The 21,309-nt window shown below is 46.2% G+C and overlaps 1 protein-coding gene and 1 long non-coding RNA gene across 4 annotated transcripts in view; one reads left to right on the forward strand and one right to left on the reverse strand.

Moving 5' to 3' along the window:
- The window catches only part of LOC135385896 (uncharacterized), a 341,034-nt gene that overhangs the window by 12,660 nt on the left and 307,065 nt on the right, over positions 1–21,309 (reverse strand). For both annotated transcript variants that reach the window (XM_064615501.1, XM_064615500.1), the window contains exon 3: positions 18,152–18,469. In XM_064615501.1, coding sequence (XP_064471571.1) covers positions 18,152–18,469 — 318 coding nt within the window. The remainder of the gene's footprint in view (positions 1–18,151; positions 18,470–21,309) is intronic.
- The window catches only part of LOC135385897 (uncharacterized), a 109,480-nt gene continuing 94,729 nt past the window's right edge, over positions 6,559–21,309 (forward strand). For both annotated transcript variants that reach the window (XR_010420528.1, XR_010420529.1), the window contains exons 1-2: positions 6,559–6,808; positions 14,849–15,099. This is a non-coding gene — a long non-coding RNA (uncharacterized LOC135385897). The remainder of the gene's footprint in view (positions 6,809–14,848; positions 15,100–21,309) is intronic.

Here is a 21,309-nt window from a genome sequence, read left to right on the forward strand (position 1 = left end):
ACAACCGTTAGTCCCTTCCTGTCCTAAATTCATGGGGCTGAATGAATGTCGCAGAGTCAGTGCTGCATTTCACGCTTAAAGGTACTGTAAATCAGTAGACAAGAATGATATGCCGGTGATGTGACTAGAGCCTTTGTTGCTTCTAAATACTATATGCGGAACCATACGACCGACAACGCGCTATAAATATATTTATTTTGCCATGACAGATGCGGCGTAGTGGAGCGGTGCGACGCCTGGTGTCAAACAACCCCCTGTACAGCGGGCAACATTGAAAATTGGTATTACACACTATGACATCGGAATTTCGTTATTTTAGTAACCATATTATAAGTTTTCCTGTTTACCTATGCATTCTGAAACCCCTGTTAACAGTTTAACCTGTTAACCCCTGTTTTTGGGAAGTAACCCATTGCTGGCCGCTGTTCGATGGGGGCTCTCCCTATACTTCTCTGCTGCGCCTGCGCGCTCCTTTTGTTCGCGGCCTCTTTCGAACGAACAAACTCTCTCTGTGAACCTCTGTGAACAAACAAGTCCCGACGCTGTCTGGCTTCTTGAACGTCTGACACATTTTTTTCAACGGCTCAGCATTTCATTTCAGCTCGCTTATCCGTTTATCCTCAGATGTGGATCGTTGTGTGGATTGCAGGGGCGGATTTTATGGTGGATTGTTATGTCGGGCCCAGTGTTATACGCATGCAATGTGGTTGCCGCCGTATGTGTCAGAAGTACGGATTCATTTCGAATAGTACCTAGTACAGTGTTGCCCGTAATCTTTAATTGTAATTTTCTAGTTAACTGCGCCGTGGATTGGAATGAAACTTGCACAGTTTTTGTCCTGGTGGCTTGGACTATCGAATAGCCACACTAAATGACATTTGATCGGTGCTGCTTTACAGTACCTTTAATGCTCACAGTCCTTCTGTACACAATCCATGTGCATCAATGAAGACACTTTGAATTAAACCGTGATATATTGAGTAACATAGAATCTTGTGACATGCGTAAGAGACAATTTGTCACGGAAGAACCACTATTTTTTACTCGGTGGGAAAAAATTGCGTTGGAGTTGGACGGACTAAAAAAATTGCGTAAAACTGTATAGCCTCCCTTGTTCCATCAAATTTACAAATAGCATATATTTAGGTATATTGGTGCATTCCGAGGACCATTTGCGACGTTTAGTAACTATTACTGAGTAAATTTCCGGGCCAGGAGACCAAAATGGGAGTAATTGCAATATATAGGGAATTAGAAGCTGTAATTACTTCCCAGTGTGCTCTTTTTTTCTTACTTCTCTCTTTCTCACTCTCTTAGCTCACAGGTGATGGCGGTGCTAATTTTGAACAGATAGTGGTGGTCTTTGCTATTGGGTTGTTCATGAGCAGATCGTCACCGTCTAATTAGTACGCCCAGGACCAATTACTACGTAGGTGAAAGTGTAGAGTGTAAAATAATGGTACGGCCCCTGTTCTCAACTCCTCAGATGGCATTCTAATTGACAGCTAACGCTCATCATGGTAGGAGGAGAACATCTGATATAATAGTACACGTTCCCCGTCCTCCGTGTTAAACCATTCAACCAAGCAATTTTGAGAGAGAGAGGGAGTGGGGGCAAGAGACCAGTCGATTAAGAGACCGGGAGAGTGTGGATCGGGAACGTTGGTAGTGTTGGCAACGAAGAAGAATGTGCTCTAGTCTAGATCTTCCAGTGCACCACAGTGACAGCAGCTAGGAGAGTCAACTTGTCTTAAGCGGTAACGCCACTGAGCTGTACAGGCCACATCGAGTCGCATCCGATGAATTAATGCAGCATCCTGACGAGAGGCGTTTCGTGGCATGCGGAAAGCGAGCATTGGATCAACTCTTCTCAGCATAGCTGGGGAGAATGTCAGTTGTCCGTTGGCGGGAAGCCTGGGTGTAACGAGGCGCCGAAGAATGGAACGGCGGTCTCCTCTCAGCAGCGCAATACTCGTCCGTCTCCGAGAGAGCTGCTTCTGCGGCGCTGTTGGCCTATTCATTCCCCACGACACCACAATCGGCTGGAACCCTCTGGAGAACCATAGCCTGTGTCCTACTTTGTATACAAGGTGGTAAGCCATTAAGACATCCGTTACTAGGGGTGCGGATCATTTTCAATAGCTTGCAGTGCAGATTTTGAGTCAGTGAGGGCTGCCCATTCCCGCGGGGTAAAATCAATGATGTGCTGTAGTAAAGAAAAGGATGGCATTGAGTTCCGCAGGTGTTGATGGGGTTGGGTGCGAAAGGCGTCGTCCTTGCACTACCTTCGGATGGTATGACGAATGCCGAGGTGGACTTGCCGTTTCCGGATGCGCCATCTGTATATGCTGCTGCAGACGTAGGAAACTTCGACCTGAGTCTACCAGAGCATAAAAATGGGATCGAAGGACTTGAGGGGGAATCTGATCTCTTCGTTCCAGGAGGCTCGGAAGACTTCCAAAGGTGGGTTGCACCGGCAGAAACGAGGGGGCTTACGGCTGCAACAAAAATGTTGCAGCGCAATGCATGTACCGCGTAAATTTCACCTACAGCAGGGGTGCCGAACTCATTTGTGCCGTAGGCCGCATTGAGTCATGGAGGATCTATGCGGGTCGCATACCACGGGTTTGGGGTAGCCTGTTTCTGATATTGATGACACAACACGCAGCTTAAAACGACATGAAACGACATATATTGCGTTACTTAGCGTGGCTCAATCACAGGGTCAACAATCATTTTTATTTGCTGTGTACTGAGGAAACATAGCACCTCTTCTTTTTAACTATTGCATTAGCATCAGGTGAAAGTGATTGCGCAGTTGCAATCTTAAGGACTGCGTTCAGGTGTCCGTTAGTTAGTATGAGCATAACTTTGACTTATGCAGGTTCATCACAGAAAACACCTGCTCGCAGACGTATGCTGACGCAGGTCAAGCCACGAATTATTATTATTAGACGTGTGTTGTTGTTAGAAACGTAACTTGTTCTTATCTGTGCGTCATACTGAAGGTCAATCAGTTTCATTTGTAAGTCATCAGGAACGTTGTCCACAGCTGTGGAAAACGGCGAGCCAAAAAGCTCCGTTTCAAGTCTCCTGAAAAATCTTTCCTCGAATTCACTCGGGAGATCACCAAGCTTGTGAGTGAACCGGTGGTGGTGGTGGTGGTGGTGAAGATGAAAACTGCTCGCCGTGGTTGGCCACGCTGAAAGCGGGCAGTGTCACGACTAAGACGCAGAAAAAAAAGAACAAAAAACACTACACTACACTACACTACAGGCGTGATATAAGGCGCGTTTCCTTTAGGAAGGCGACCAGAGCAGCAGTCCGGCGGCGTCGCTCGCCAGGCGAGTTGCCACCAAAGGTGATGCCAGATGTAGAGATGCTGGGGTTAGGGTTGAGCAGCTGTCTGCGTGCTTCGTTGTAGGTGGGACATTCAAGCAGGATGTGATTTATGGTTTCCGAATTTGAAGAGCACTGTCGACATAGGAATGTCGGTGTAAGTCCGAAGCGATGCAGCCAGCTGTGCGTGAAGACGGATCCCGTGCGGATCCGGTGAAGGACGGTGGCAGTGGTTCTGCTGCAGGTGCACGACAACAGAGGGGGCCGGGCGTGGGATATTGCACGTCTGGAGGCTGAACTGGATGACTGTATGAGGGATCTGGCGGTGTGCCGGCGGCAGTCTTGCAGGATAGGAAAGGGCTTTGAGGGTAGAGAGTGAGCTGCCTTGGCAAGTTTATAAAGCGTGTTCATTGCCTGGGAGGCCAACGTGTGCAGGAATCCATTGTAGGGTGATGTTTATTCTTTGTTTCTGGGCAAGCCCTAACGCATGCCGGGTGCTCTTCACCAGTACTGATTGATTATCAACATCCGATAACTTATGAAGTGTAGCTGAGGAATCGGTGAGTATGACCACTTGACTGAGCTTATGAACAGACGAAGCGACGGAGGCGTGTAGGATGGCACATAGTTCAGCAGAAGCAGATGAGATGGTGTAGGAGTCATGTCTTGAAGACCACTGCAGGATGATAGAAGGCATAAAGTAGGCGCTGGATACTGAGTCCGGGGATACCGAGCCGTCGGTATAGATGAGACTGTGACAGCTGTAGTTATTAGAAATGTGGTCAAGGGCCTTGAGGCGTGAGACGACTGCTGGCGCATGCTTTATTCCTTGAATGCCCCGTATGGTGGTAACTGTGGTAGGGAAGAAATCTCTCCAGGGTGGTGAAAGCGAGTGAACCGTGAGGTGAAAGCGAGTGAGCGTTTCTGGTGACATTGAAAGCACCAATATTACAAATCGGCCATGTAGGGTCTGCTCAGAAATTTTGGTAGGAATCAATATCAATCAAGTAAAAATCAGACGCAGGGGCAGGTTTAGAGAGTCATCAGCGAAGACGACGAAAATAACACAGAGACAGACAGGGTACAGAGACTGCACAGAGTCAGATTATGGAGAGTTCGACGTTTCCTGTCTCTCTCTCTCTCTGTTACTTTCGCCGTTTTTGCTGTTGCCACGTACCGACCGGCCCCGTTCGTCTCTTATTTAGAGAGTCATCGGCTGTTACAGGTCAATGGCAACAGATCACTAGTCAACGCAAATAACTGCATGAGTACAGAGCCCAATCCTAACGCCACGACCGTTCATGAAGCTCAGGAAGAATATATATATTTTTAATTCTTTGACCGGGGGTCACGCGTGCCAGATGGCAACACCAGGCGGGTCACCAACTCTGCGCCACTGGCCTATAGCGACATTCCGATAGAGGCCAGTTCATTTTATTGAACCGTTTAGAATTAACCGGTTTGAACCGCCGTAGTTGCCTTTCGGAGCTGAATCGAAACTGAACCCTTATGGTTGAACCCGAACCTAACCAATAACATTTTCGGTTCAGCTGCATCAGAAGTATCTTTCCTAGCTGAGAAGTTAGAACACGTTACCAACACGATGAACTGACGCGCTCATTGTAGTTTCTATTTTGAGCGCATTTTCAAAGGCGACAATAACGCTTCTGTCCAGTATTCCACTGGCGGTGGGAGGCGGCTTTCTCCCGTATGGGGTTGAAAGAATAAAGCTGCTACGGAATTTGCAATGGAATCTCAAAGGCACGAGACGAGGAGCAATTCTGAGTCGGCACACTGGAGACGAAAGAAAGGCGTAGAGAATGGCTTTCGACAAAGGCTCTGATGCGTCGCTAACTTTTTCTTTCTTCTTCGATGTGCGGTCGTTTCCTCTTTGCTGTCTTCCGAAGCATAATTCTCGCGCTTTCGTGAAACGGCTGGTGGACGGCGGATGTTCTTTATGCCTTATTTTGTCTTTCCTGTCGCTCGTGCAATTTCTGCGGCAGAAAACTAATGAGATTCGCTTCTAGCTTCAAACGAAGCATCTGTCTCCGCCAAGTTTCCTAATTAGGCATTGCTTTCCTTGCTGATCTAAGATGGGAGGTTTACGCTCAAGCAGTGTGGATATGGGGGCTGAAAGATTTCGCGAGGAACTTTGCCGCCAATTTATTCTAGCAGTTTGTCAGAGATTCCTTTGATGCGCCTCAGTAGAATGCATACGAAATGCGTCCTCAGCAGACTGGCTAAATCTTCGTCTCGCGTACAAACACGACGACGCACTTTGAAAAATAATTATGATATTTTCGTGACACGCGAAAAGAACTATTTACGCCTGCAGCGGAAAGTCAGAACTTATGAACCTATAGTAGCAGAACGGACCCAAGCATGTGAAGGCCCTCGTTAAAGAGTCATTTCGGAGCAGCGTAGGTTATGCCGCACGCCATTTTTATGTCTGACGGAGGAATGCGGCTTGGACTGTGTCGTCATCGTAACCAGGTACTGCGAGAGGGTGGGGCAGCCGCGGATGGCGCCCCTGGGTCCGAGCCTCTTCAGGGGCCCGCACGACCCAAAGACCGGTCGTAATCATATAAAGTAGGAGTACTTAGACTATGTTATCCAGAAGTGATGAGGGGGCCAGGGCATGACCCATTTCCGAGGCCAGTAATTTCTCTCGCCGGCCATGGTCATAACAGTCACGGCATAGGAACATGGTCTATGAAGCCACACTGAGTAGAAGGCGCCTGAATTAGGAGCCTTCTTGTCGTTTTCGTGCTTAGGATATGCGACACTTTTTTGTCGGGTTTCGAACGACCGCGTAGAACAACAGAAACCGATTAAGGCCCGGATTTACCAAACCCAGCTAACACTTCAACCGAGATTAGTCTCCCCTAAACTTGGTGTTAGTCGTCAACCCTGTTTCGCCAATGCGAGAACGATATTTCCCGTGAAACAGGGTGACTTAGAGCCATTGGATTAACACGAAGTTTAGGGAACCCTAATATCAGGTTAAGTGTTAAGTGCCGTTGGTTTAACCGGGCCTCAGTACGCGAGAACAAGTGAGGGACACGTATATATCAACACAGAGGCATTTCTCGCGTTTTGAAGTTACGCAATGCCAAGTGCGAATATTTGAAACTGTTTTGTACGTGAATGAGTTAAGTGCAATCACGTAACGATGTCAATAATAACGACGACGACGAGGATGAAGAAGAAGAGGAAGAGGACGTGTGTTCTGTGTGCTCTAGCGCTTAGCGAATTTCAACATTCGATTACTGTGGTAATCTTTTGATATTGCTTTCAAAGTCTGGGTTCTTGCAGGCTGCCGGGGTCCCGGTCAAGGATCTACAAATATGGCAGCGCCAAACTTCTGTCCAACGAAAATTCTCGCGTTCAACGTCAGGTCACCATTAGAAGCGTCCTTGATCGACGTCACTGATGCAGTTGCTGAAGTACAGGGTGTATGCTATAAAAGGTCAGTCACATTTTCGCTCTTGACACTATATCTATTTGAGAGACGGACTTGTGCTACCATACAGTGAATCACTTATGCCAGAGAAACCAACGAAAAAAATGTGGTTACCATTCACTGCGTAATAAAATAAACACGGCCACGGAAACTTTCGTCTTCATGTGTTTCCTATGCGCAATACCGATGGATGGAGATGAAAGTTTGCAGGGTCATATTTATTTTGTTACACAGTGCTAGGTAACCACAATCGTTTCCTAGGTTCCTCTAGCATAAATTATTCACTTTGAGGCAGAGAAAGTCTTTTCGTGATAGAGGGATAGCATCAAGGAGGTATCACTTCTTGCACGAAAATGTGACTGACCTTTTATAGCATACACCCTGTACTTGGCTTGGATGAGATCTACAAGTGTCATTGTCAAGGTGGAAACCTCTTCCAGGTATCAGTCTTCAAGCCAGCTGTCCTGAGCCAGCTTTTTAAATGCGATACCATTTCTTTAGCGCACTTTTGGCCTTGGGAAGTGTAGCCCCGTCAGTGGAGACGGACACTTTCACTCTTGCGATATGTCATCTCCCGTAGTTTGTCTCCTTATTTGCGTGCATCGGCTGAGAATAAATATTTCGACGGGCGGAGATTGAGCAGATCTTCATGATAGCGGTTCCTAAAACACGATAAACTCTTAGTTATTTGAAGTGACTGGAATCATGTTATGGGTCTTTGTTTTGACAGCTTCCTTTATTGTATCGTTATCGTAGAGCGCTTGCGGCCTGCTCAAACTCCCTGGTGGCTGCACAGTGTGTTTCGTTATGTTGTCAATATCGTCCGACACCACGGAGTTCCAGTGTAAGCGACGTGATCACGACAAATGTCGATGTGCACGACGGCATCGTTAACGGTTCGATGGGGACTCTCAAATTCATCGAGAACGATGGAGTAGGTCGCATCGTCTGTCTGTGGCTCCAGTTTGTTGAAGTAACGGGTTGCACCGCTAAAATCAGGGCCGCCTCGCTACGTGCCAGCAACTTTGTCCCAGTCCGGACATGGTTCCCATCAACCTGAGAACGGTCACCACCATGATGTCAAAAAACAACACAACAACAACAACAAAAAAGAAAAAAAAAAGAAACGAAAAAAAAAACGAAAAGAAAACCCCGGGTGTTTCCTGGAAACGCGTTCATTTCTCTCTCGTCTAGGCCAACACCATGACCATTCATAAATTGCAAGGTACAACCTAAAACAAGGTAGTGTACCCGTGCAGCAGGTCAAAACCGCAACACCTCGTCTATGTTGTCATGTCGCGAGTGCCTAGCCTCGAGGGCCTGTACATCACTAATGTCGGCGGAGACTTGATATTCTATCACACCAGGCGCAACGTAGATAAGCAGCTGACGAGTTTCGAAGACTCGAGCGCCAGAGGCTCCATACCGTTACGCGACACGCAGAGAAGTTTCTCGAGTCGGTCGAAGATGGCGAAAACAAGCACTCCTGGTATGATCGTAACTCCGAGCATGGTCGTAACGAAGTTCAGATTTTTCGGGCACCCATGACGTTCAGGGTAATGCAATTTTTGCGAAGGCGCACGTGCTCAGGTTGACGGAAACGTGGACCGATGATCCGTGTGAGATAGGCGGATGCGGGTGCATGTCGTTCCGCGTGAGCCAAGAGAGCAGATCGGCTGGTGTCGCACTTTTGGCCAAGCAAGAGAAAAGTGCGGTCACTCCATGCCATCTGCCCATCAAGAAGCGAGAAGCGGGAGACATGTGCGCAATCGAGAGCACTATCAATGGTCGCAGAACCATCATTGTCGTTGTCTACCTCTCTCCAAACGTTTTACGGGATGACATCAAACTCTTGCTCACTTGGAATCACCTGCCGTGAACTCCTGAAACGGAACATTTCCGAGGTAAAAACGGCATACTGTACCCACGTGCTGCTCAATGGGTGTGGAGACTTTAAAGTAGCACAGAAATTTTTAACACCCTTCTTTCTATAAAACAGTTAAGTAGGCCAGTAAAATGCACTATGAGAAGTAATTCACCCTACAGCGTCATAATTATCGCAGAAATTGAATTTAAAGCACGCCGCAAAAAGCGATCGTGTGCAACGGTGGTGGAGAGCAGTACCAGCCTGTGACCTTGCGCTGATGCTATACCGTCCGCGCTCGCTGATTTGTTCAGAGTATCGTCTGCTAGTCAGCTGTTCAGGGGTAAGAAGCATGGCCCACATGGGAACTCCCGCGGGACAATGAAATCCTCCGTGTCCACGGTGACCCTTTGAATTGCTAATCCTCCCCCTCCCCTGAGGGGACAGGTTTACCGACTACAAAAGAAGAAAGTCCTCACGCACAAAAAGAAAAGGACAGGCGCTGACCTCAAATGACCGCGCAGACGTTATGACGTGATAGGTCGTCCCTCTCCTCCTTGTTACACCCCGGGTGGCGCGTCGAGAGTGAACGAGCGCCGGCTGTGTTTGTGTACGTTTTTTTTTTGTTTTTTCTGGAAAAAATATAAAACTGCATGCATCAAAACATTTTGTGCTGTTCGACAGATTGACCCATATACTTTCATCAGATGTCTTAAACGGAGCATATTTTGGTTGGCTGTAGTCCTTTACCATTGGCGTGAGGGATGCCAGCAATGAATTGGTTATCGACCATATGAAGAAGACGTTCAATTTGTACATCGTGGGTGATGTGAATGTGCCGACCACACGCAACGGCGCAACGCTAGACTGTGTGTTCGCGAGAAGCACATGCTGGTGTGCCTACATATGGACTACGTATCCTACTACAATATCCACAAACCCATTATCCGCATCGCTAGAATTGAAGATCACCGTGACGAAGATCAATCGTCCGAGTGATCGTGTACGGTGGCACGGTCAGGTTCATGGCCTGAGGAATGAATACCGAGTTTTAGCAGATCGGAAGTTCTCAACGACAACGCTTGGGAAAATGGGATAAGTCAATAGGCTTACATCACCTTGTTGATCTTTAATTTGACAGCTTCCTTTATCCTGTCGTTCCCATAGAGTGTTGCCGATCTGCTAAAACTCCCGAAAGTATTCTTCTTTCGCATTCAAAATGGAGTAGTCGTCCTTCATCTACTGCAATGCTAGGAATGCTATCGCATTTCATACGCGTTTGATAGTGCGCCAAACAGTACAGGCTAGTTCCATCTCAAATCGAACAATCCGGTACACTTGATGTCTCGAATGAACGGGAAAAAAATATATGTTGAAGCCATCGGTGAGTTATGAGAAATAAACGCTTTCCGAATTCTCTGCGCTGCGCGGTTCGGGAAATAGGAGAGGAGGAAAAAACTGCCTCTCATAAGGGGACGTCGTCGCGAGCGGGTTTGACCGTTCGCTACAAGGCCATTTCTTCTCGCATTATAGTAATTTCTTGATCTGGCTTGAGACCACTTAGGGCACAATAGGATCCTTCGTTGGCAGTGCTGTACCGGTTTTTGTTTGTCTGCAAAAAGATATCAAAGTTGACTCAAAGTGCCGAAAAAACACCATATTCACTGCAGCTTTGCGGACGATGTACAAAACGGATAAGACTGAGCTTTATGCCGTTTAATTTGTCATTCATAGGGCTATCGAATGATGTATAATTTGTTGCTCTACTCTGTAAGGAACTTAAGCGATACCCCTTTTAGTAGCACCATACCACCGAAAAATGACGAATTTCGGAAGCCTTTATCTAAAAAACCCCACCAAAAACTTACCTCGAAAATTTTATATGTTGTAGGTAGTTCCTTAGACTATGTACAGAAGCAAAATCAAAATTCGGACTTGATCGGTAGGCGCACTGTGAATTTTTTGGCAGCCCTATACGCGGAGCGCATTCAAGCGGAGGCACCGTGCCCCGGGTGTTGCAAAATCGAATTTTCCAAAGGGACTTTCAACTTCTGTCTTCATATAAAAAGTAATTGCTGTCATTTGAAACCATTCTGAGGTTTCGAGGTTTCCTTTTCAAGGTTCTGAGCGTTTGCGTTCATAACAATGGTGTAATCGCTGAATCTAGATTGTGGAGCAACCAGATGTGCTCGCAATTTTTGGCGGGATGTCACACATGTATTGCAAGTGCTGGGAGCAAGGGAAGAACATAATGATTTTATATCTTTGCAAGAGGCATATATGTTCAGGATTATTATAAACAAGCATATTTACTGTACGCATTATGACTTCCAGTATTCTTTGAAACATTTCCTTTCCTACGGCCTCATGACCTCGGAGGGGGGAAATTGCACTGAGGAAAATGTTGTAGTGTCATACGCACACACTCAAGGCTAATTCATGGTGCCTTTTGTGAACCTTGCCGAAACAGCCCGACCGGCGCCGCTGTCCAATATGTGATTCGATTCGACATGCTGTGACCATGGGAAGGTCCTGATCGCATTTACTCCCTGAAGACACCTTGCGCAAAGTTTCGCCTACACACAGAAGACGCTTCACTCACTTCTCGACTACAGAAGTGCATGGAGTGCCCTTATACAGAGTGTGCGACGACATCTGCATTACTGTAGTGTGTCGTCCTGGTATCACACCTACCTCAATGACCTCTTCGTTGTACAGTGCTGATCGTGTGGATTTCGCTGACTACCGCCTCATACACAAGAAAAAAGTGCTATAGCCAAATTATTTTCGCTTTGCTTCGGAGATCGGCGTAGCTGCCATAAAGACTGTGGTTCCAGCAGGTCAAGCCGAAGGCGTAACAGAAGTGGGTCAGCTATACAGAAGCTGCTTCAAGTACTTCACAGCAAAGGTGGCTGAATCACAACACGCAGCAATGTTGCCCACATTTGAAAGAAAATCTAACAAGAACCTGCCATCAAAAGTAACATTAAGAAAAGTGGCTTCAACAACGGCCTAAAGCAGTTCATGACACGAGCACTCTCATCCACCCAGAATGCTCTGCATAGCTTACGTTACCTTCTTACCTTCGTCACCTTGTCTTCTTCGCTGTCAAGTTCTTGTTATTCTGTGTACTGTAAACATGCTTCGATATGATCACCGTGGAAAAATATACCTCTTATAAAGACGCAAAAGTATTCTAAAGCGTTCTGTTCTTGACGGGCTCCCAGCACTTGCAATGCATGTGTGTCATCCCGCAAAAAATGTGAGCACATATGGTTGCTCCACAATCTACATTCAGCGATTACAACACTATTATGAACGCAAGCGCTCAGAACGGTTTCAAATGATAGCAATTACTGTTTATGTGAAGACCGAAGTTGAAAGTCCCTTTGGAAAATTCGATTTTGCAACACGCGGGACACGGTGCCTCCGCTTGAATGCGCTCCGCGTATAGGGCTGCCAAAAAATTCACAGTGCGCCTACCGATCAAGTCCGAATTTTGATTTTGCTTCTGTGCATAGTCTAGGGAACTACCTACAACATATAAAATTTTCGAGGTAAGTTTTTGGTGGAGTTTTTTAGATAAAGGCTTCCGAAATTCGTCATTTTTCGGTGGTATGGTGCTACTGAAAGGGGTATCGCTTACGTTCCTTACAGAGTAGAGCTACAAATTATACATCATTCGATATCCCTATGAATGACAAATTAAACGGCATAAAGCTCAGTCCTATCCGTTTTGTACATCGTCCGCAAAGCTGCAGTGAATATGGTGTTTTTCTGCACTTTGAGTCAACTTTGATATTTTTTTGCGGACAAACAAAAACCGGTACAGCACTGCCAACGAAGGATCCTATTGTGCCTTAAGTGGTCTCAAGCCAGATCAAGAAATTACTATAATGCGAGAAGAAATGGCCTTGTAGCGAACGCTCAAACCCGCTCGCGACGACGTCGCCTTATGAGAGGCAGTTTTTTCCTCCTGTCCTATTTCCCGAACCGCGCAGCGCAGAAAATTCGGAAAGCGTTTATTTGTCCTAACTCACCGATGGCTTCAACATATATTTTTTTCCCGTTCATTCGAGACATCAAGTGTACCGGATTGTTCGATTTCAGATGGAACTAGCCTACAGCCAACTTTTTCTCGGGGTGGCATTGTTTGCGGCAAAGGGTTACCCCTGGAGTCACGTGGTTTTCGTCTAGTTCGGGTCGTTTACATGTACTTACCGGGGTTCGTCCCGGATGAGTACCTGCTGCACGCCCTGGCTTCGTATGGAGAAGTTGTCAAGTTGGAACGTGCATTCAAGGTAGACGGTAGAGAAACGGTAACCGCATCGTTCAAAACCATATGAAAGAAGAGAATCCCGTCCCCAATTTCCTGCGGGTCCTGGGTCAACGCGTTATGTGCGATTACCCTGGTGTTCAGCGGGTGTGCAGCAGGTGTCAAGAAACCAGGCATTTCATTTTTTTCTTTTTTGCCTGGAGGCTATACAGGGTGTTTCAGTTAAATCCCCGGGCTAAATAATTCGCGAACCGGTGCACCAATCGAATAACTTTCTTTTTTAAAAGTATCTGTCCAATACCGCCTACAAGATGCGCACCGCGTGAATGAGCGGGAGGCGCTCATTATTTAAATAAAAATGCAAATGAGTTTCGTAAAAAAGCGTAACTTCTAAAGCAGGGCGCTGTCGGTATTAAAATGGGTACTACCCCTTTTGGGACCTTCAGTGGACACCTTTCAGAGAAAAATCTGCCACCGAAGCGGGTCATTTGTTGCAGTAATTAATTGGTTTCGGTTTACGTATTTTTGTCGCGGCTGGTGACACTGCAACAAATGACCCGCTTCGGTGGCAGATTTTTCTCTGAAAGGTGTCCACTGAAGGTCCCAAAAGGGGTAGTACCCATTTTAATACCGACAGCGCCCTGCTTTAGAAGTTACGCTTTTTTACGAAACTCATTTGCATTTTTATTTAAATAATGAGCGCCTCCCGCTCATTCACGCGGTGCGCATCTTGTAGGCGGTATTGGACAGATACTTGTAAAAAAGAAAGTTATTCGATTGGTGCACCGGTTCGCGAATTATTTAGCAAGGGGATTTAACTGAAACACCCTGTATATGGTAGGGGTTCGTCATTTGTACATAAGACGTCTGTGTAGGAGTCTCGGTGTAAAAAGTGCAAGAAGAACAAGGCTATGGTGAACTGCACTCGTCAGAAAACGTTTGCAGAAGCCGTCGTGGTGCCGGGAATTTTCTCCAAGAGTCACGAAGACACAGTTACTCCTGGAAACGTGAAAGATGCTAACGAACATGATCCCTCGGCATCGGACGCGTCTGATGAGACCGATATTGAATCGAGCTAACTGATCTTCAGGCAATGAATGAAGATGGTACAGAGCACAACGATGCGGACCTCATTGACCGAAGAAGTGGCCATAGACAGAATGGCGTAGATGCATTCTAGCTGGTGCATAAACTCCATGATAGGAAAGCCTGAGCGACGAGCAAAGACGTGTATGTTTTGTTTATGTATCTTTGCCCATCGCTCAGGCTTGTCTATCATGGTGAGTTGGCCAGTTTGTAGAGCAACCGACCGCTGTACGGCACATTCAGCCGGAGCGTATGCAAGAGACACGCTGCTTGTCGAGGAAACGACGGATGTACCTGGGAGCATAGCTCGTGGTCGATCCAGTACAACAGCGAAGATCGATCAGAACCTGTCAGCCAAGAAGAGTTGCACATTTGTTGTCTCAGTTCACGTAGGGCTAGGGCGTAGGGCTTTGACGATCCGAACTCTGATTGCGCATGTTTTTAAGCCCAGCGAAGCAGCACACGGTATTGCAAATAGCGCGCACCGCTTGCACTGCTGCAGGAGACAAGCTTTCTTAAGGCGGCTGATATATAAGCGACTTTGAAAGGCGTAATAATGTGAAAGGTTTCGGTGCTTTAGCGAGCAACCGATCACAAGCGATCGCAAGGTGTCGGTACCGTTGTTCTTAGTCCGGACGTATTATGTACATGCTCTTTTCGTAGCGATACTGAGTGTCGTGTTATCTGCCTTGATTTTCTTTATGGAGGAGAAAATATCCGTTTTATCTCATTTATGGGGCAGCTATGCACAGCGGAGCGAACAGTTTCTTTTGTGATCTTGATGTGTTTATGCTTGATTCTTCGCCTATTATTCCGGCAGGGGAGGATTCACTATACATGCAGCGAGCATGCGGGATACGACGGCGGACGTAGCTACGCTGTGGTACGTTCACGAAAGCCAAGCCGAACGACACCATGGACGAAGATTCGGAATCGGAATATTCAAACACAGACGAAGATTATTCGCAGCGATAGCTTCATGTGGGACGGTTCTGTGCGTGTGAGACGCGTATTCGCTACAGAGGACGATTCTCCGTTTTCTATCGATGCTCGTCCAGCTGACAACGCGAGGTAAAATTTGCATTCTGATGAATCCGAACGATCCTACGCTCATGGATGGCTCACTAATGGGGAGGGGGGATATGTTTATTAATAAAAAGGAAAAGCAAAGGTCAGCCAGGCAAATAGTCGGCATGCTATTCCAAAGAAAAAGAGAAAACAGGAAAAAAAAAAAACGGAAAAGAAGAGAGAAAAATTAAAGAAAGAAAAACGATACGCTGTAACAATGGAAAAGAAGAAAAAATAAGGACGTGACAAAGTCACATAACAACGCTAAAATAATGCGCTATAATAACGTGACAAAGCCACATGCAGTTGAGTCCTAAGGCACTGAGCAAACGGAGGAGAGCGGTAGTGACAGCCTGCTGGTTGTGGGTGCAGGACGGGGCCAAGGAGAGTTGCCATGGAAAAGTTATTACGACTGATCTGGAGTAGACGGCAACGGAGTTTACAGGACGCCCAGAACGCATGTATGGCGCTTTTAATGCGTTAGCATTAGGAGTGTCAGAATGAAAAAAAAGCTGTATGTGTGTGTGTGTGTGTCCGTGAATGAGATGGTGAAGCCTCACCGAGGCAGCGGTATAAGTGGACATGTAAAGGAGATATAAGAGGGCAAATGTAAATGGAGGTAAATGATTTGAACTACTAGTAGTAGAGTAGTTGCATACTCTACTACTAGTAGTTCAAATCATTTTTCTTTAGACATTTTTTTCTTTATTCACATCACATCACATACTAGTAGTAGAAGGTAATTAAGAGTAAAAGATACCGACAACCGGTAGTTGGGGTTAGACCGAAAGTGGATACGCGGAAGTCAAGAGTGTACCGGAAAAGGCGCTTAATGCTAACCTGGCCGAATCCAGCCCACCAACGCTCTGCGCGGGGTGTGAGGGGTTCATTATTTCATTCCCCATATCTTCACCAGCAATGGGGTAGAGTATCGCCCCTGGCGATGAAACTCCCCATTAAACTAAAGTTGTTGGTTCGCCACTGTTTTTTTCTTTTTTGTGATGGAGTGCTTTGGATTTCCGCTACTTTTTGTTGACTGGTTCAAATCTCTTTATCATGGCTTGGAATCGGAACTCCGCATCAATAGCGAGATTACACGCACTTTCGCCGTTTCAAGAGGGTGAGGTAGGGGTGACCTCTCTCCACAATACCATTTGTGATTGCACTAGAGCCCTTTAATCGGGAAACTGTACATAATGTAAATATTGTGGCTTTTCCTGGACCCGGTCCTGGTGATGTTGAGGTTTCAGCGCATGCTGACGATATTGTTCTCGCTTTACGAGGTGCAGAAAGTGTAGCAGCAGCTTTAGATACCTTCAAAAAACTTATGGTAAGCTTTCTGGAGCCGCTTTGAATATTAATAAATCCGAAGGTTTGTCAGTGAACGGTTTCTCAGAGCAACTCCCACAAGGCCTTCAGACATAGTCATTATTAGAGAGCGGACTTTTAGGCACTAACAGGGAACCTTCAGAGCAGTATCGTTTTATCTTCGGACTGGAAGGAAAGTCGATACATGAAAGGGTGTGCGCCCCCTTTCTCAGCTTATCGGGAGACAGTGCGATATTATCCGCGATTATGATTGGCATACTGCATGCTATACGATCAAGAGCGCCCCCTGTCAGTGCAAAAAAGTCCGCTCTCTAGTCATTATACTCGGTATAAAGTTTCCTCAGGCAGCTGTAACCCTGGGGAACTGGACAACTGCTGTGGGAACGCTGGGACGGCAGATGGAAACTGCGAGTAATTTTGAACTCTCTCGTCGGGACCGTGCGCATCTAATTAAATGAAATTTTTTTCGCAAACTTTGATATGCCGCAAGGATAATAACTCCTCCTGCGAGGGTCATTGCGATGGTGAACACGGTAATCTATAACGTCTTCTGGAAGGGCCAGAAACACTTATTATCGCGCGACGGGTTGAGAAGGCCAAAAGGAGAGGCGGTTGTAGCCTTCCCTGCGTGAAAACACACAGTTCGTTGTTTACACTGAGGAACACCTTATTTATGCACATGGAACCAAGTGGATTCACCGGTGCACCCTCTAGTCATGTGGCGCCCTCAGGCTGGGAACGGGGCGCAGGACCCTCGTACCTAAAGGTCGTGGTAATATGTATCCGACAGCAGAAAACCCACCAGATTTTTATAAAGGGTCTGGATCCGCCACTCGTTGTAGTGTCAGCATTGTGGGCTTTAATGCGCCGCCGCTTCCCTGTAACGCGTAACGTTCCAGTGGGCGCCCGTTGTAATTTTGATAATCTAATTATAATAATTGTGTCATACGTAGACTGAAAACTTCGATGTTGGGCTGTATAGCTCAGAATCGCCATATACGATCGATGCATCTGATACTCCATCTTATTATGTGTTTGTTATACTTTGAGCACCGTCTCTTTTCGCTAGGTGAGCCGGAGTTCCTGCGCCAGCGGTCCATTCGGTCCATTTGCGTGAAGTATATGCGCGTTGCTCTGAGGAACCTCGTTTTCTAACAAGGAATGCAGACTATGTAAATAGCGCAAGTAACCAGAACCTATTTTTCAGTCGAATCTTGCCTATATGTGCACAACGGTAGATTCTAGATCGCAGTTTGTACATATACTTGTAACAATAATAGAACATTTACGTTACTATGCTGTTACTGAAAAGCAATGTGTAGTTAGGTCTATTACTTACTTAGATAATTAGGTAACTATGTCAATAAAATATTGTGAATTGAAACAACTTCTTTTTAGTGTGTACAGCACGTGCGCTCGCATGAACACAACAACGTTCACGTAACCGTGGACGGGTTATAATGTTCGCTTGTTTGCCTCCAATCACGGGTCCATCCGTTTTTTTTTTTTTTTTAAATTGGAGTCATCGGCTTCCTGCAGAATTTGACGACTCTTCGATGTAACTAGAATTTTTGTTCTGAAACAACTGGCAACAATGGGTAGAAAAGGCAAGCAAATATTAAGCATGGGGATGACAGTATCGCGAGAAGGAGAAATAAAGAAATCATCACGAGACGTAATATGAATTCTACCGGTTGTGCTGTTAGGATGAGAACTAAGGACGTACCTCCGAATAGCTTATGCGAGATGCCGCTCCGCCAGTCAGTTCCTAGTACGATGATGTGGCAACGGAAGCTGAGGTGTCGGTATGCGAGCCAGTCCCGCACCTGGAAGACACGGTGCAGACGGACATCGAAGGTGGCGTTCCCGGGTGACGTGTCCACGCGGTCAAAGGGTACCGTGTTGAGGTAAACGCCTGTCCGCTCATTGTAAACGCCGCACGCGGGCGAAGGCTTGGGGAACATGCCGCTACAGTCGAGATCCACCGTCTCCGTGCACGCCACGCGATCAGAGTACGTTGTCCAGCTGTCCTCTCTACAAGAATCTGCACCAGATACACATGGTATGGTCAGTTGTACATATATAAATATTGATTGCAGTTTAATATTCAGACTCCGTCTGCGTAAAGTGCGTAAAGTACTGTGGTACGCCTAGGAAGGGAGTTGCCTCAGGACAGAAGCCGCCGGTGTTTCGAACAGAGACTGTTCTTCTTCTGGGCCCAGAAGAAGAACAGTCTCTGTTCGAAATATCGGCGGCTTCTGTCCTGAGGCAACTCCCTTCCTACATCTCTACCGGTTCGCTGGATTTCTACCCATCTATGTGGTACGCCTATGTATTTCCAACGCCTCCTTCGATGTGTCTAATCCCTTAGCTGATCAACATTTTTTCCCTTTGTCCTTGTATACAGAAACTTTTTTAGGAGTCCCAGCGTTTTACAGCTTTATGCCTCTCTGACATAGCAAACAGAGTGTGTTATAGCACTTTTCAGCTTATTCGTATTTTGTCCGTTCGTAATCTTTCTTCCACAGACAGTTTCAAAACAATCCTTATCAAGCAACCTTCACTCTCGCGTGTAATTTTTTTACAAAGCTTCAAGGAGGATGGCATCTAGTACTTGTGGTACAAATTATAAGTATTTTAACTCAGTTTTCTACATTTTATGGCCATTTGCTTTGTGGCATATCTGATTCCATTCAAATATTTGCCTGTACCAGCATTGATATATTCGTAGTTTTGTTCGAATATTTTTGCTTCCTTGCGTTTAAAAAGCGCAGCATTGTCATCCGAATTCGGTGGACTAGTCAATAAATATGAGGTGTGGAGAACATTAAACCATACAAAACATTATATCCAAGTGACCTCAGCTACGACGTGCACGCTTCAAGACTGTCGAAGCATAATACGCCCTCTCAGTTGTCTCGCGACGTAAACACCCAATTATTATTATTAATACGCCTTCGAAGACCCTATAATCTGCAGTTTAATATTGCTCTTTGTGTTACTGATCCCTATAATGTACAGTGTATGATATAATTCATTCAGCAGGTTTTTCTTTGCTAATTCAAATTAATATTCCAATTCATTCAGCAGTATTGAGCATGGTTTAGCTATGAGAGCTTCATTACTGGAACTTACTGAAACCCCTTATGGTCCTCTTCATATTGATTTGGAACATGAAGTCGATCCTACGAGGCAAATACGGAATGAAAGAGAAAACGCCTTTAACTTCATTGCAAGAACGTATATATTTTGAAGACTTCAACATACATTACGAAAGTTATCCGAACGGCCATTCAAACGCGATAGGGAATATTTGTCCGAAGGCTTCCATGAGGTACGTCGTTTGTTCACACCTCAGGCGTGCGATTGTTGAATGTTCCTTTTCTTTGTTACTGTTTTCTTTTCCCGTTCTGCTTGGGTAGGCTCACAGTCCTCTCCCTGTGGGCAGCGGCGATCAATATACCCAGCAGAGGGAGAGATTTCAATGTATCCGTACGAGAACGATTCCGGGAAACGCCCCTTTGGGTTTAGGCCTTGAGATGTTTCAGTGCGTTCTGTTTTGGGTATTGTGCTACCTCGTACAAAACGAGGTACGAGTTAGGCAATTCAGTAAGATTCCTGAGGGCTTTTGCTGTTTCACGTGAACGCTTTCTCGGTTTGGTTGGATCATATACTATAATACGGTCCACGTCAGCTTGCCCAAAAGCAGGAGTACCAGTGACTCTGTGTAAGGTATCGTCTCAAGAAAGGCCGCATGCTTGCAGGGCCGGCGATAGGGGTAGGCTAGTAAGGCGACCGCCTTAGGCCCCGCGCACGAAGCCCTCAACCAGGGATTACTTTTTTAAAAATATCAAGTATGCACTTAATCGCACGCAAATGAGAGAAGAATGTGTTATGTGCCTTTCCGTCATGTGATGAGAAAAAGTCCCACTTTTAAGAAAAATCCGCCAACCCTGCAAGCTATACCGAGGATTTCGCACCCTTCTCTCTTGCTGCCATTTCCCGTACTGCTAAAATCTCCCACTGTGAAAATCTTACCTATTATCTTTTCATTACTGCTGGCGTGAAACAGGCCCTGCGATGTGCCTTTGCCTCAGGCCCCGCACACCTCTAGCACCGGCCCTGCATGCCTGCCAAACAGGACAGCAGAGTGCCGCACAAAACAAACAAAGAACTGCGCATAAGACATAACTCCCACTAAATGATCCCGTCTCGTCCAGGTCACATGGGTTTGATGTTGGTCAGGGGTGGTTAGCTGCATGAGTATTGGCAGTTTCAAGCTTTTGCCGTTAAAGGGCGGCTAATGCGGTTTTCAAGAAGTCGTGCAGAAGCCTATAGTGGCGTATATTCCAGCTCGCTGACATTGGTCTGGTAGCATACATATTGGTGACTGCAGTGAGGGTGCACGTTGGCCCGAGCCTTTGATTTCCCCACCGAGGAGTCTTTTCTGCTGTTTATATAGTTATGACACGCAAAGCAACTGATCAAACAACCAAAAAAACTTACTGTTATGTGCTACACTATATGATGCGTATAACACATTCTCCACACACATTCCCAACACATGCAAACAAACAAACAAACAAACAACAGATAAATTTAATGGGATGAATGGGGACCAGACAAGACAGATGCGTACGTAATACTGAGCTATCTCTACATTTTCTACAACTAGTACATACGTGCGGTGTAATAAATACAATAGATATTTACAGTCAGCTGAATATTCATGTAGGGCGCCGAAGAGAACGAGGAATAAAGCGACAGGGGGCACGAGCAGAGAGTGCGGACCCTGGCTACGAACGGACAAGAAGGGTCTGATCTCTTCACTACAAGCCAGGAAAAGCCCTCGTGGACGCTGACGCATTGTCTAGATTGGGGCTG

Source organism: Ornithodoros turicata, chromosome 2 (assembly GCF_037126465.1).
Source record: "Ornithodoros turicata isolate Travis chromosome 2, ASM3712646v1, whole genome shotgun sequence".
NCBI lineage: Eukaryota > Metazoa > Arthropoda > Arachnida > Ixodida > Argasidae > Ornithodoros > Ornithodoros turicata.